Source organism: Mytilus trossulus, chromosome 12 (assembly GCF_036588685.1).
Source record: "Mytilus trossulus isolate FHL-02 chromosome 12, PNRI_Mtr1.1.1.hap1, whole genome shotgun sequence".
NCBI lineage: Eukaryota > Metazoa > Mollusca > Bivalvia > Mytilida > Mytilidae > Mytilus > Mytilus trossulus.
Window position 1 is genome coordinate 16,197,619 of NC_086384.1, and position 14,552 is coordinate 16,212,170.

The following is a 14,552-nucleotide window of genomic DNA, read 5'->3' on the forward strand; positions in this document are numbered from 1 at the left end:
TAACAACTTAACGAGTCGATATGTATTTATTAACTTCAGGTGATATTTGAATGATGTTTAGCTTATTCTATTTCAACAAATTATTGAACCAAAAAAAATGAAAGCATTGTTTTTATTTGAATATCAATTTGGTGTTGCAATACTTTTTTCCATGTGTATATATGCGGAAGAAGACTATATTACGTAGGAAAAAAATATATAGTCATTGTACACGCACTAACTCACATATTATATATTTTTGCATGTTATTCTAGTGGAAATCAAGAACACGGTAAGACCTTTAAGTTAAATATAAGTGATTTTCGACGGAGAACAATTTTTATAAAAATTCATATGGCTTATTGTTCTGTTTGATGAAAATTACATAACCTTGTATGCTCAGAATGTTTCACCCGGATTTTAAAACAATTGTCAGTCTTTCAGAATTAGACTCGATCGAATGTACCTTCAGCAGACCGTTCAAGCAATAAATGCAAAAGTATACCGCTGTTCGAAACTCATCGAAAATCGATACAAAGAATCTATTCCTGGTTACAAACTAAAACTGAAGGAAATTCAATTTTACTTGGATTTTATCCCTTCTTCTTCGCGATGCAAAGCGGCTCGAAGAAAATAAACAGCGCCAATGATAGTGAGCATGTCTTCTCCGAACTGTTAGTTTGTAAGTTTTAATTTCAAAGATATTTGTTTTCCGTGTTGGTCTTATGACAAAGCTGAGTATATTAGTATGACACTAACAAATAATATATATTGATTGGATACACCATCAAATGCTTAATTAGTCCTCATTCGAGACTCTGTCCTATCATTGTTCAGTAGAATAACACTTTTAATGCACCAATTGCACATTTCGACTGTTCAACTTTGTACTAGCTTTGGCTTTCAAACTTTTGTATCTGAGCGACACTATTAAGTCTTGTTGATGAAACGCACTTCTGTCGTATTAAATTTAAAACCTGGTGCTTTCTGTTAGATATACTATTTCTGTGTTTCTTTGTCCAATATGTTCTCCTATTTATTTGTATTTAAGTCTTGTAATGTTAGGTTGGCATTTTAAGGTTATATTTAATATTGCCATTTAAGCGGGAGGTTTGGCATGCCACACAACAAGGTTTATCCCACCTGTTTTCCTCTTATATATTAATGTGAACGATACTTTTTTCTTGTCATATTTGTTATTCACATCGGATTTTGTGTAATGATAAGTCCGTTTCTGTGTGTGTTACATTTTAATGTTGTGTCGTTGTTCTCGTTGGTCTCTTATAATTAATGCGTTTCTCTACTAGATCTGTTTTTTCTATCGATCTATGAGGTTCGAACAGCGGTATACTACTGTTGCCTTTATTTATCCGACAGTAATGTATTTGTACTTTTTTAATTTAAGATGATGTGCATATATTTGGTCATCACTATTTGTAACAACCATTAACAGCAATAATTACCATTTAGTCTAATGCAAGTAACTACAATCTCTGTATGCATGCATTAATATTTCATCCCTATATCTGACACGTAATCCTTTAATATCTATAAAAGAATGTCTATTTAAATGTAGAGTTTTATTACACATCACTGCACTGCAGGTACTCCTTTTTGAAAATACTACAGTTAACTTTGGGGCTCTCGTCAATGAAAATAGAAGTTGAACGAGGAGTATACATGAAGCAAATCATGCATGAAATGAACTGCAGCACAAAACAAAAACAATATGTCGTTCTAACATTAGATGAACTAATAAACGGTACACAGAATTGATATATATATTAGCGCCGCTGTCTTTTATAGACAAAATTTGGTAATTTGTATGGTTTAATCAGGCTCCTAGTAATTAGAGATTTTACAATATCCCAGAGAATATTTTTATTGATTTTTATAAAATATCTAAAACGGCTTTTGATTTTTTCGGGGAATTTTGGATTTGACGTCATTGTTACTGTCTCATGTTTCAATTTATGTGTCCTTAATTTTCATTCCATAAAGCTCATACTTAAAGTCATATGAAACGAGTGAGAGGTGAAAAATAATGTTTATCCAGTTCTTGAACCAATGCATGTATATATCCCAAACTTAATCCTTCGTGCACGATTTTATCATTTTTTACGCAAATATATGGTATAATCGTCAATATTTTTTCATTCTGTCTGTTATGATTTAACAAATATAGCTGCTCATTAAATGCCATGATTAAACCGAAGTTTACCGATTGTCACATTATATAGTAAACAAATAACAAAAAGCATTGGAATTGAGCACGTGTTTAACATGTACAATCAGATAATTGTTATTTTAATGACAGATCCGTGCGTATTGCGATCACCGGATTTCCACGAGGAGGGTTACGCTCAGGTCACTATGCATACGGAAAATATTTCGGCGAATTGCTTCCTGGAAGCTAAATGAGTAAACTTCTTCTAAATGTGGACAAATTAAAGAATTTTCCTCAGAAAAAAGTATATGTACATAAGTTGTATAATGAAAACTAAAAGTTATAAAAAACATATGCATCATTATTTTTTATTTGAGGTTTCTTATGACTTTAACTGTAGAAAAGCATCCATTTAAAACACTTTCTTTTACAGAACATATATAAACAGTGTTCAAGCACAATGGCAGTAATAATCGAACACCTACTCCTATTGTTTGCATGTTGTTACAAAGTTGTACATGGAACATCACAAGGTGCTTTGGATAGTTCCTGCAAAACTATGGTTCCATTACACCAGGCTAGCCCCCAGACTGGAACTTTCCCATTCCAAATAACTTTGGACAAAACTAGTTACAATGGGAGTGATGTAATTGCAGGTATTTGATCTACAACAAAAATATCAACTTAGTCAGATAAAACTATCTTTTTGATTAAAACTGTCTATCTAACATATCTCTGACTATTTTTGTCGAATAATGGGCGTCGAACTCTTTGAATGTAGGAGTATAGAAATTCAACCAAAGCGCAATATTGTACCACATATTTTAGAAAAGTCAAAAGACACTCATATTGTTTATCACAGTTTTTTCGGTTCAGTATTCGCATAGTATATTGAGACTACTTTGAAAATATGGAATGATAGGTAAACATAGCATCTATAGTCCAACATTAACATCAATGTATAATTTTTAGACAAAGCTTATATAATGCCCTACGTCAATATTTTGTCATAAATTAGCGGTAGATCAAATTCCCAAATTTTATTGTATTCGCATAGTAAATCATAGAGAGTCTTTTATGGTTTACTTTCATCAGTTAAAGTTTATCTTCTTTCATAGTAACCTTATCGAAAAACTCAACAAACCAGTTCAAAGGATATTTAATTCAAGCCAGAAATCAGGATGGAACAAAAATTCCAGGCTTTGCACTGATACCGAATTCTAAATTCCTACAGTGTGATAATCCGGTAAGTGAAGTGTTACCTCATTGTTATTGCGTGTTTTTGTCCTGTATTTCTGTCACGTAGTATTGTCATCTAAGCGATATTATTTAACATTGTGATACGTAAGAGGTTTAAAAAGCCATAAAAAGTGAAAACACAAATATATGGAACTCCGTGGAAAATTCTTCAAAAAGGAAAGTCACGAATCAAATGGGAAAATTAAAATGAAAGAAAAAAAACCATCAGACTTATAGAAAACAAATGTCATTTTCCTGACTTGGAACAGATATTTTCAAGTTTATAAAATGGTAGTATAAACCTGGTTTTATAGCACTAAACCTCTCACTTGTTTGACAGTCGCAACAAATTCAATAGTATTAACAACGATGCATGAACAAAACATACATTAGTTTCATACTTATTTCTTGTTTTATTTATATAGATTAGACCGTTGGTTTTCCTGTTTGAATGATTTAACACTAGTAATGTAGGGGCCTTTATAGCTTGTTGTTCGGTGTGAGCCAAGGCTCTGTATTGAGGGCCGTACCTTGACCTATAATTGTTTACTTTTATAAAATTAATTAATGTTTTTTTGGATGGAGAGTTTGTCTCATTGGTACTCATACCACATCTTTAAAATCGTCTCGTTTGTCATAGGTTTTGGTACTGAAATGACTGAAATTCGTAGGATAAGTCTAGAAATTAGACGGAGGAAGCTGTGGCCGTTGCTTCTTTAGTTTCTTGGTGGGTGGTATATATATAAATGGAACCCAAATTGAAAAGTTCGGATTGTTTATACAAAGACCATCATCAATATATTGTAATCCAACTTATTTTCGCGGATACTTTTTTTCCCGTTATGCCATTTAGTGTGAATTTCGCGCCTATTAAATTTGGCGATTTTTTGGTTTTCTTTGTATAGTTTAAGAATGAAAGATTTCAGTTTAACATATTCGCGACAATTTATTTTTGCGTAATTTTTGTACTGGCGGAAGTCGCGAAAATAAATAAATAAGTATCTGAAATCAGAATTTAATAATCTGGCTTTTTCATCTTCTTTTTTTGACAAGTGTCTGAAGGAACTACGATTCATTTGAAAATGAAGAAGTTGGCAAGGAGAGACGCACAGTTCGTTTCTATATCAATGCCGACAATTAATTGAAAATGTCTACTTCCAAATTCAACACATGTGTTATGGATAAGAAAACCAGCATACTGATCACTAAGACTTATTCATATGTGTAGCCTGTTTTACCCTTTTGTTCACTATTAACATATGCCCTATAATATCCCAAAGTAATAAATTTATAGTGTATTCTATCATTTTCATGTTGAAAGGCATAGTGAATTATTTCTTTTTGTCGATTTATCAATTTCACAAATCCAGGTTAAAACCTCTAAATGTTTTCAAATAATCCTCTACAAACTCAGGCATGTGGCCGTTGTTATCAAATAGTTAGTTGATATGTATTTTGGCGTCTGTTTTTGTTGCAGTTCAGTGTTACCTGTTATTTTCCTCTTATAATGATGTGTTTCTGTCGGTTTTAGGTTGTTATCGGGATTTGTTTTCTCTCTATCGATTGATGACTTTTGAACACCGCTATACTACTTACTGTTGCCCTTCTATATTCAAAACGATACCAGGGCATCTAACATCGACGTAATTCAGACTATAATGTATAGTGGTCTCGTTTGTATTCATACTATATTTTTTTATTTTTAAAATTGGTATATATTCGTTAATGTTCCGAATGATGCTCAATGGATATTAAACTACCGCATTTTTATATTTTAGACTGATGCTGTTACACATACAGAAGCTTCGGGAAAAGACAGTGTAACTTTTAACTTCACTGCTCCGGCAAACTCTAGAGGGAATATAACAATTTTGTAAGCGTAATCATGAATATAGATAATAAGATGTGGGTTTAATACCCGATCAACATACTATGACTACAGAAAATATCTTTAAGGGGTCAACATAGTACGGTTGACAACAAAAACATATGTCTTATAATTATAGTCAGATGGTTTGAAGTGATGATTTTTTTAGCAATATTTTCTACTTTATAGAATACTAGTAGTTTAAAAACTTTAAAAGGACATAAAATTTCTGATTCAACTTTTATTTAAGTTTTTCATCATTTTATCATTTCACCATTTGCGATGAAAGCAAAGAAACATTTCGGTAATTTATCATAGAAAATGAACAGAGAAAATATTATATAAACAGAAGTAATTATATCGATAATTATTTGTTTCTCTGATTTCAGCGCAACAGCTGTGGAGTCTAAAAACACTTTCTGGGTGAAGATTCCTTCGGAAACAATTATTGACATGGCGAGTACCGGTGCTTCTCCTACAATCTTGCCCCATGTAGTTGCAGTTACTTTTGTTGTCGTCTATCTTTCCAATATTAACAAATTTCACTTAATGTTTTGAATACTGTTAGCGCAGTTGTAACTTAAGAATTCATAATATTATAATTATATTAGTTTACTGAGAAAAAAGACAACATATTTTCCTTTATTGTACTACTTTTAAACATATTATCATTTAATTCGAATGCTTAAATATGATAATGTTCATTGACTAATTTGAACTTTTGTTAAAATAAACTCATAATAGATATATACCAGGATTAAAAGTTTGTATATAGTCAAATCTCGCGATTCGGCAAAACAAGACTAATCAGTGATGCTGGAATAATTGAAAAATTAAAAGTTCAAATTAAATACGAAGTTGAAAAGCATTGAGGTAAAAAAAAAATACAAAAATTTTTGACAAAGACCAGCTAAGGTTATCTTTTCCTGATGTAGAAAAAAGTCTTATTATTTTAGAAATTCAAAGTTCAAAATTCAATGTTAATTTATAATGATGACCATATTAATGGTAATTCATGTCAACAGAGAAGTGTTGTTTCTTGCTGGTGATACCTCGAGGAAAACATACTCCTCAAGCAGTGGCATCGACCCAGTGGTTGTAAATAAACTCATTACAGATTAAAATTGCGTATGGAAATGGGAAATGTGTCAAAGAAACAACAACCCGACCGTAGAAAAAAAACCAGCAGAAGGTCACCAACAGGTCTTCAATGTAGCGAGAAATTCCTGCACCCGAAGGCGTCCTTCAGCTGGCCCCTTAACAAATATTTACTAGTTCAGTGATAATGAACGCCATACTAATTTCCAAATTGTTCACAAGAAACTAAAATTAAAATAATACAAGACAAAAAAGGTCAGAGGCTCCTGACTTGGGACAGGCGAAAAATGCGGTTGGGTTAAACATGTTTATGCGGTCTCAACCCTCCCCCTATACCTCTAGCCAACATAGAATTTTGAAATTTTTTATACGCCAGACGAGCGTTTCGTCTACATAAATTTATCAGTGATGCTCAATAAAAAGAGGAGTTGACTCGATGGAACAGATAACACAAATTGTATTGCTTTTTTTGTATTACTTGGTTATGTTTAAGAGGTGCAAAAGATTCATTTAAACTCGTCAGCCAAAAATAAATGACAACGCAAGGTTAAGAAGTAAAAAAAGACAAACAGTATGACATAGAAATTGCACTCCACTAAAAACTGGAGTGACTATATGTGTTCCGGAAGGGTAAGTAGAGCCTGCTCCATGTGTGCCACCCGTCGTGTTACTGATGTTAGCACAAACTTTGCAATAAGTATAATTCGGTAGTTCGCATTCAAAAAAGGCACAGGTCTGTAGTTATGACATTAGGAACATATCCATTATCATCTATGAAAAGGGTATTTTATAACGGTGAATTAACTTGTGACGGAGTCCTTAAAAAAATAAAATGCATATTTTAAACCGTCAAATGATACATTTCTTTTTCCAGTGTTCGAGACAGTTAGGATCTAACAAACTATTTATATCCCAACTGTTTATTTACCAGCATAAAATTAGAAACTTCGTCAGTGTTGTTTTGTTATATCTGACGTATTTTATCCTTTCGTAAAGTAAATTCGGCAAGGTTGGTAGATAATACCTTAAGGTCATATAACTTCTAATAACCTTGTAATAGCAGTACTACATGAATTTAATAACCCACAGAATCCGATATATTGATTGATTTATTTATAAATTTGAGTTGGAAAATGGCTCTAAATGTTTTTTGTTTTTTTCGCGTATAATCCCTTAAAAAGTCCTTGTTTTCGTTGTTGTACCGCTACTCATCCTACCTATAGACAAAAAAGATTTTAGAAAAAACGCGACCTCTGACAAAAAATCAAAATATAAAAACATGGTTCAGAGCAGAACTATTGAAGGTTTCTCAATCCAAACTGATTTAATTTATTATCAGTTATTTGACAGAAGTTAGTAGTTTAAATGTAAGAAACTATCTTATCTCACACTGATGCCATACATATTTTTCGAAACTTTTTGTATGCAAAAGAGAAAATAATGTCATTTCCAGTGTCGAAGAATAGCAAACTCAAAATTTCTGTACCATTTGGTCTATTTTTTATGTGAATAATATTTCTGATATCGAATCCTTTATATCTTATCGACATCAAAGCATTGGAAGAGAAACATTTGGAGGTCAATAAGCATTAGTACTCAGAACAAAAAATATTTTCAACTAAAACAAAGACAGACATTATAAAATATTGTTCACAAAACATTATTGATGAATAATTCAAAGCGAAAGTATGATCACATGTGGTTCTAAATGTGGTACAAAAACTTATCAAAGAAACCGGGATTGAAATTTTGTATTTGTTACAGACGTGCGTTTCGTTTACAACATATTTGTTAGTGATTCTCCAAAAAATATAAAAGAGTTTTATGTAACCCGTAACAATGACCAATAACGATGTGTAAAAGCATAGTCTCTGTAATGAAAATATTATATATTATGTGAATAACTAACGCAGGCAGAGTTTAACTTTGTTGAATTTAATAATTCTTTTTAAAGAGAGACGAAAGATACAAAGGGGGCAGTCATACTCATAAATCGTGTTGCTAATGGGATAACAAATCCGGTAAATAGTCTAATTTTGCCAAATCAAACTTCAAAGGGAAGGGGTTCGTTTGGACATATATTTATTAACTCAGATAATCAAGTTATTTGAGGAATCATTGACTTTCTATTTATTTTTTCATTTATTTTTTGGAGGAGTCACGGATTTTTCGCAGTATGGTAACTATTGGTTTGAATGAAACACCTTGTTGTTGTATTTTCTAACATAAAGTGTTTCCTTTTGGAATTGTTGGGTAGGTTGTACATTATTTTGTTCGTCTTATAAAAAGAATGCATTTTTCAGGGATCCAAACAGAAGTATATCATGGGAAAAGATTTTTTTATGAAAATGGTATTCAGAATTATAAGTATAGCTTATATTGATTGGTCTTTGTATATAACTGATATCTTTAAACTTCGAACAATCTATTTTATATAATCCTAATCTTTTCGCCAATTAATTTGTATTATAGTCCTGTCATGAAATGCTGTCATTTTTAATGTTTTAATTTACGTTGTTATTAAAGCGGGAGGTTTGGCTTGCACCAAATCAGATTCAACCCACCATTTTTATCTGCCCAGGTCAGGGAAATGGCCATCGTTATATTATAGTTCGTTTCTGTGTGCGTTACATTTTGATATTGTATTTCTTTTGTGTCGTAGTTTTTAGTTTTAGTTTGTAACTCAGATTTGTTTTTTCTCTATCGATTTATGAATTATCGAAAAGCGGTATACTACTGTGGTTAACTAAAGGTTAAATACTATAATATATTTGTCATAAACCCCTTGAAAGTCTTGACAGCTGTGACGAGACACGTGTATTTGAATGCCGAATCGCGATAATTGCGTTTAGATAGGCAACATGAACCTATACTTGTCTATAGAATATTGTTCTAATTTTATTCTAAATTCTACTTAGTTTCGTTATGAAAATCACCTTTTTTAAGTCTGTATCTTGAAAAAAATCTGCTTTTGTCATCTTCAGAGAAATCAATTCTTGTTTGCAATGTACCGATTTGTGACAAAAGTGTATCTGTATAATATAAGTTCCAAAAAATATCATCACAAACAAACCGAACTCGGAGTAAAATTCAAAACGGAAAGTCTCTTACATTGTATCAAATGGCAAAATCAAACGCTTAAACACATAACAAAAAAGAGCAACTGTTAGTTCCTCATTGTGTACACAAATTGTCTCATGTAAACAAAAACTGTAAATTTAACCTGGGTTTATAGCTAGCTAATCATCTAACTTAAATTGACAACAACAAACCGACATAATAATGATAGATAAAAAATTCACAATAGGGGTACAACAGTCAACATATTGTGATATAATCTTAATCACAATTAAAACAAAGTGATGTGTAACAAAGAAACACAAGGCATCAAGACAAAGCACTTACGCAAACGTTAAAGACAGATATACAAAAATTAACCATAGCACACAACATATACATTAACGGGAGTATAAGCTCCCAGCCACGTCAAATTGAAATTGAAAAGTTGACTGAACAGTAGATTTAATATTCAAAATGACAAATACAAGAATAAATAAACACGTAATTGATATAATAAGAACATCAGAATATTTAGAAATAAAGTCATCATAGATACCAGGCTTAAAATTTAATGTTAACGCCAAGGCGCGTTTCGTCTACGGAAGACTCATCTGTGACGCTCGAATCAAAAAAAAATTTTAAAGGCAAAATGAATTTAAGTATGAAGTTGAAGAGCATTATGGACCAAAAATTCCAAAAAGTTTTGCCAAATACAGCTAAGGTAAACCATTCCAGAATAGGAAAAGCCTTAGTATTTCAAAAATTCAAAGTAGAATATATACTGATAGACCATCGTCTATTATTTGTAAAGTTGACTTAGAATAGTTTATCTTATCAACAATGTCTAGGTACCTTCCTATTTTTTATTTTTGAAAACGGACGAGATGTTTTTTTGAAGTGAAATACATTTTCTGTTATTTCATTTCTGGTGCCTCAAACAAATATTACAAGGACTTTTTTGTTTAGCTGTTAATATTCATTGACGGGTCTATGACGTCACTGTGTGTGATGGTTATTTGGAATTTTTTTTTTTCATCTCCCTGTCAAACATAAAGCAGCCAAAAACTATAAATTAGAAGATCATTAACCTTATCATTAGTGTTCACAATATTCATCTCGTTAATAAATAAGTAAACACTAACCCTTAGAAAAATTTTGAAATTATCTATTGTTAGCAGAACCAATCTTTACATGCTTATGATTTATTCATGACTAAATTAGTTGGGGGATGAAATACTATCAATGGGAAAATCATATAGGACTGAATTATCTCGGGATATGTCAACAAGTAAATGATCAAGTCGCCATAGATTATTTTGAAAATAAATTTTTATTGTTATTGCTGAGAACAAGTTGAATTGATTATCATATGTTTATATATAATATATATAGTCAAAATAAACCGACATACATGACATAGAGAATCTTTTAGACACAGCAATATTTTTCCCTTTAAAATCCCTTATACATTAACATTTCAAAACTTATAAACCTTAAAAAAAAAAGTCATGGGGTACTAGTTATCACATGAAATGTTTACTATAAGCAACCTCAAATGCACTTGTATCATCTACATGATATAATTTATATGCCCCATTTATGGGCATTATGTTTTCTGGTCGATGCGTCCGTCCATTCGTCCCGCTCTAGATTAAAGGTTTTGGTTGATGGAGTCAAAACAACTGAACATAGAAATGATAGTGTGAAGTTCAGGTTAAAGTTTTTGGTTAAAGTTTTTGGTCAAGGTAGATTTTGGTGAAGTTGAAGTTAGATAAACTTGAAACTTAGTAAACAGGTTGCCTATGATATGATCTTTTTATTTGTAATGCCATATTAGAGATTTTATCCCATTTTCATGGTCCACTGAACATAGGAAATGATAGTACGGATGGGGCATTAGTGTACATTGGAACATTCTTGTTTTTCTTGGAACAAAACGACTATGAGATCTCAAAAGATACAAAAGAACATAACAGGTCATTACTAAGTCAAAGATATAAAAAGATAATGTCAACTCTCCATCTAAGTCACAATTTGTAAATCTTAACCATTATAGGTATCTAACAAGGAGTCTTGGCACACATCGAACAGCAAGCTTTAATTAATGTCATTAGTAGTATACCTCTGTTCGAAATTCATAAATCGATGGAAAAAAATAAGTCCGGTTTACAAACTGAAACTGAGGGAAACACATCAAGTATAAGAGGAGAACAACGACACAACCACTAAACACGCACAGGAGCCACTTATAATATAACAATGGTCATTTTCCTGACTTAGTACAGGACATTTTAAGAAAAAATGGTTGGCAGAACTTTGTTTTGTGGCTAGCCAATCCTCCGGTTTTTATGGCAATGTTAAATATAACATAAAATGACAGGACTACAATACAAATAAATGACAAATTATACAAGAGGCCCTCCAAAAAAATTAGGATAAAATTATTCAAAACAGGAAACTCAACGCGTCTAATCTATTAAACATGTGAAAGGCATACATGATTGGGATTACTCCAGAGTTTTGAAAGATGAACCATTTTATAAGAAAGAATATGGGAAACAAATTTGATCCAATGAAATATTATGTTGGAGACATTTTCACTTCCATTTTATGCCAACGGTTATAAAAAAAATTCCGATGAAAATCAATTTGGATTTAGGAGTAAATATTTCTATGTTCTCAATTTCTAAATTTTCACTTCATAAATATTTCGATATGAGCGTCACTGATGAGTCTTATGTAAACGAAACGCGCGTCTGAAGTACTTAATCATAATCCTGGTACCTTTCATAACTATTTACACCACTGGGTCAATGCAACTGCTGGTGGACGTTTCGTCCCCGAGGGTATCACCATCCCGGTAGTCAACACTTCGGCGTTGACATGAATATCAATAATGAGGTAATTTTTATAAACTTCCTGAAAATTTTTCGAAAATCCCACATGTCCCAGGCATAAATTACCTTAGACGTATTTGACACAACTTTTTGGAATTTTGGATTTTTAATGCTCATCAACTTTGTTCTTGTTTGGCTTTATATATATCTTTCGATATGATCTTATGAGCCTTCATATGGACGAAACGCGCGTCTAGCGTACTAAATTATAATCCTGGTACCTTTGATAACTATTCTTACATCTTTATAAAAAAAAACATCAACGAAACTTAGTTGGTGAGAACACTTTCAACATGTACTAGAAAAAAATAAGAGATATGTATGTTAAACATGTTGCAACTCTATATGCAGACAATACTGTGCTAATCGCTGGATTGCTAAATATAATCCACCTTTATGGTGAACTTGTGCAATATCCTAACAATTTAGATATTACATTTTATGATTATTACTTTGAATGAAATAAGAATTTTGTTAACCGACTCAATCAGCAGCTACCATTTGTAAACTTAAGAATAGGATTTCAAATAAAACTGATTTAAATTTTAGTTGGTTAAATCATGTTAAATGTTATTTTTTTTATGAATTTCAAACGGGATCATTTTTGGTGCTGTTATCTCAAGCATGTAATTTGTTACATTTTGTTTAAAAAAAAGAACGATGATTTAATCACTTCAAGATCAGTTTAAATAAAAATTGTTTTCAAACTTGTATGCATGTTCAAAGACATTAAATTATTATAACTATTTTGATATATAATTGTAAACGGTGTAAATATTTTGATCTGTGTATTTATGTCTGTATGCGTTGATGTCATGTAGTATCGGTATACCATTACAATTGCAAAGGTTTGACATAATGAAGATATATATATGTCGTGTACATTTTGGGATTTTGTACAGGTTATTACATGTACAAACATAGTGTACATGTTATAACTTGTATAGTACAAAAATACAAGTTATAACATGTACAAAATATTGCTTAAAAATGGTTTTAACTTGTACAAAATTAAGATAAATGTAATTAGAGTAATAAAATTAACGGTACCAATTTTCTTGCACCAGATGCGCATTTCGACAAAACATGTCTCTTCAGTGATGTTCGTGGCCAAAATAGTTGAAATCCAAAGCTTATTTAAAAGATGAAGAGTAAAATAGACATCTAAATTTATTAATGATTATGAACAACAATTAATAGTCCATAGCATGTTTTTTTCTTTACAGGAAAATGATCACAAAGTTTCAGAAATGCATGCTTCATGACTTATGTTGGTATTATGTGTTTTCATGTTATTTTATGTTTTATGCAGTCCACCATGGCTTACATCAGTGTGACACAATTTACTTAAAGCATATATTTCTTTTCTCTTTTATTTACCAAAAGCATACATTATCTTTGAAATTCCTAAATGACAATACACTTGATACTGGTAACTAAATTCATCTGAAATTGTTTAGAACAATTCTTTAACATTTTTGTAATACTCCTCCACCTCGTTCTAAAACATGCAAAACTAGAGTAATGTCTCATATGATTGCTCTGTAAAAGCAAGAGAGAGCTGAAATTGTTTTCATTGGACCACGCTTCATTATAAATATCTTTGAATCTACATTTGAACATTTTTTATCTTCAGCATGACTTGTGTAAATTTGTACCTCAAATTATTATTTTTTTGATAAATTGTAAGCTATCATTGCATGAGGTGAATGTCGTTTTGATGTTTTATATATATTTCCTCTACTTTGAAAGCAGACATTGGTGGCCATCGGCTGGTGTCAGCTCTATAGTTATGTTGTTGTCCTCTTACGTCTTTTAGTGTCAGCTAGAATGAAAGTATTTTAGGATTGCCTTCAAAGTGGACACTCACCATTATATTATAATTCATCAGATTAGAATACCGAATGATGTTTGTTGAATGAATTGATTAAAAGAAACAACAAATAATCAAAACTATGCATCTGTTTCAAAAAAGCTGTCTTAGGACTAACACATGTCTTAGGATGGTCTTATGACTTATCTTAATCCTAAGTGTCACAAAGTATTTCTAAATTAGAACATCTCTTAAAGAGGAGGATAGGGAGGGTCTCCTGAATCCGAAATCCTGGGCCTAAAAGCATGAAATCCAGAGGTCCCGAACTGAAAGAAATATTCATCCTGACATCCAAAATTTAAAAAAAAATTTCCCCGGATCCTGATAGGATCAATCCCGACATCTAGAGCTTCAAAAACCTGATCCCGACGT

General features: G+C 31.6%; 1 protein-coding gene across 1 annotated transcript; it reads left to right on the forward strand.

Moving 5' to 3' along the window:
- Positions 1–226: 226 nt before the first annotated feature.
- LOC134692961 (putative ferric-chelate reductase 1) lies at positions 227–6,124 on the forward strand. The gene is made up of 5 exons (XM_063553631.1): positions 227–271; positions 2,580–2,802; positions 3,265–3,392; positions 5,164–5,258; positions 5,642–6,124. The coding sequence occupies exons 2-5, from the start codon at positions 2,607–2,609 to the stop codon at positions 5,808–5,810; spliced, it is 588 nt and encodes a 195-aa protein (XP_063409701.1). The 5' UTR covers positions 227–271; positions 2,580–2,606; the 3' UTR covers positions 5,811–6,124.
- Positions 6,125–14,552: the final 8,428 nt, after the last annotated feature.

Coding starts and splice junctions, on each gene's coding strand:
- LOC134692961 (XM_063553631.1), top strand. CDS start 2,607: ATGGCAGTAATAATCGAACACCTACTCCTATTGTTTGCATGTTGTTAC. Junction 2,803..3,264: donor TGGGAGTGATGTAATTGCAG/GTATTTGATCTA, acceptor CTTCTTTCATAG/TAACCTTATCGAAAAACTCA. Junction 5,259..5,641: donor AGAGGGAATATAACAATTTT/GTAAGCGTAATC, acceptor CTCTGATTTCAG/CGCAACAGCTGTGGAGTCTA.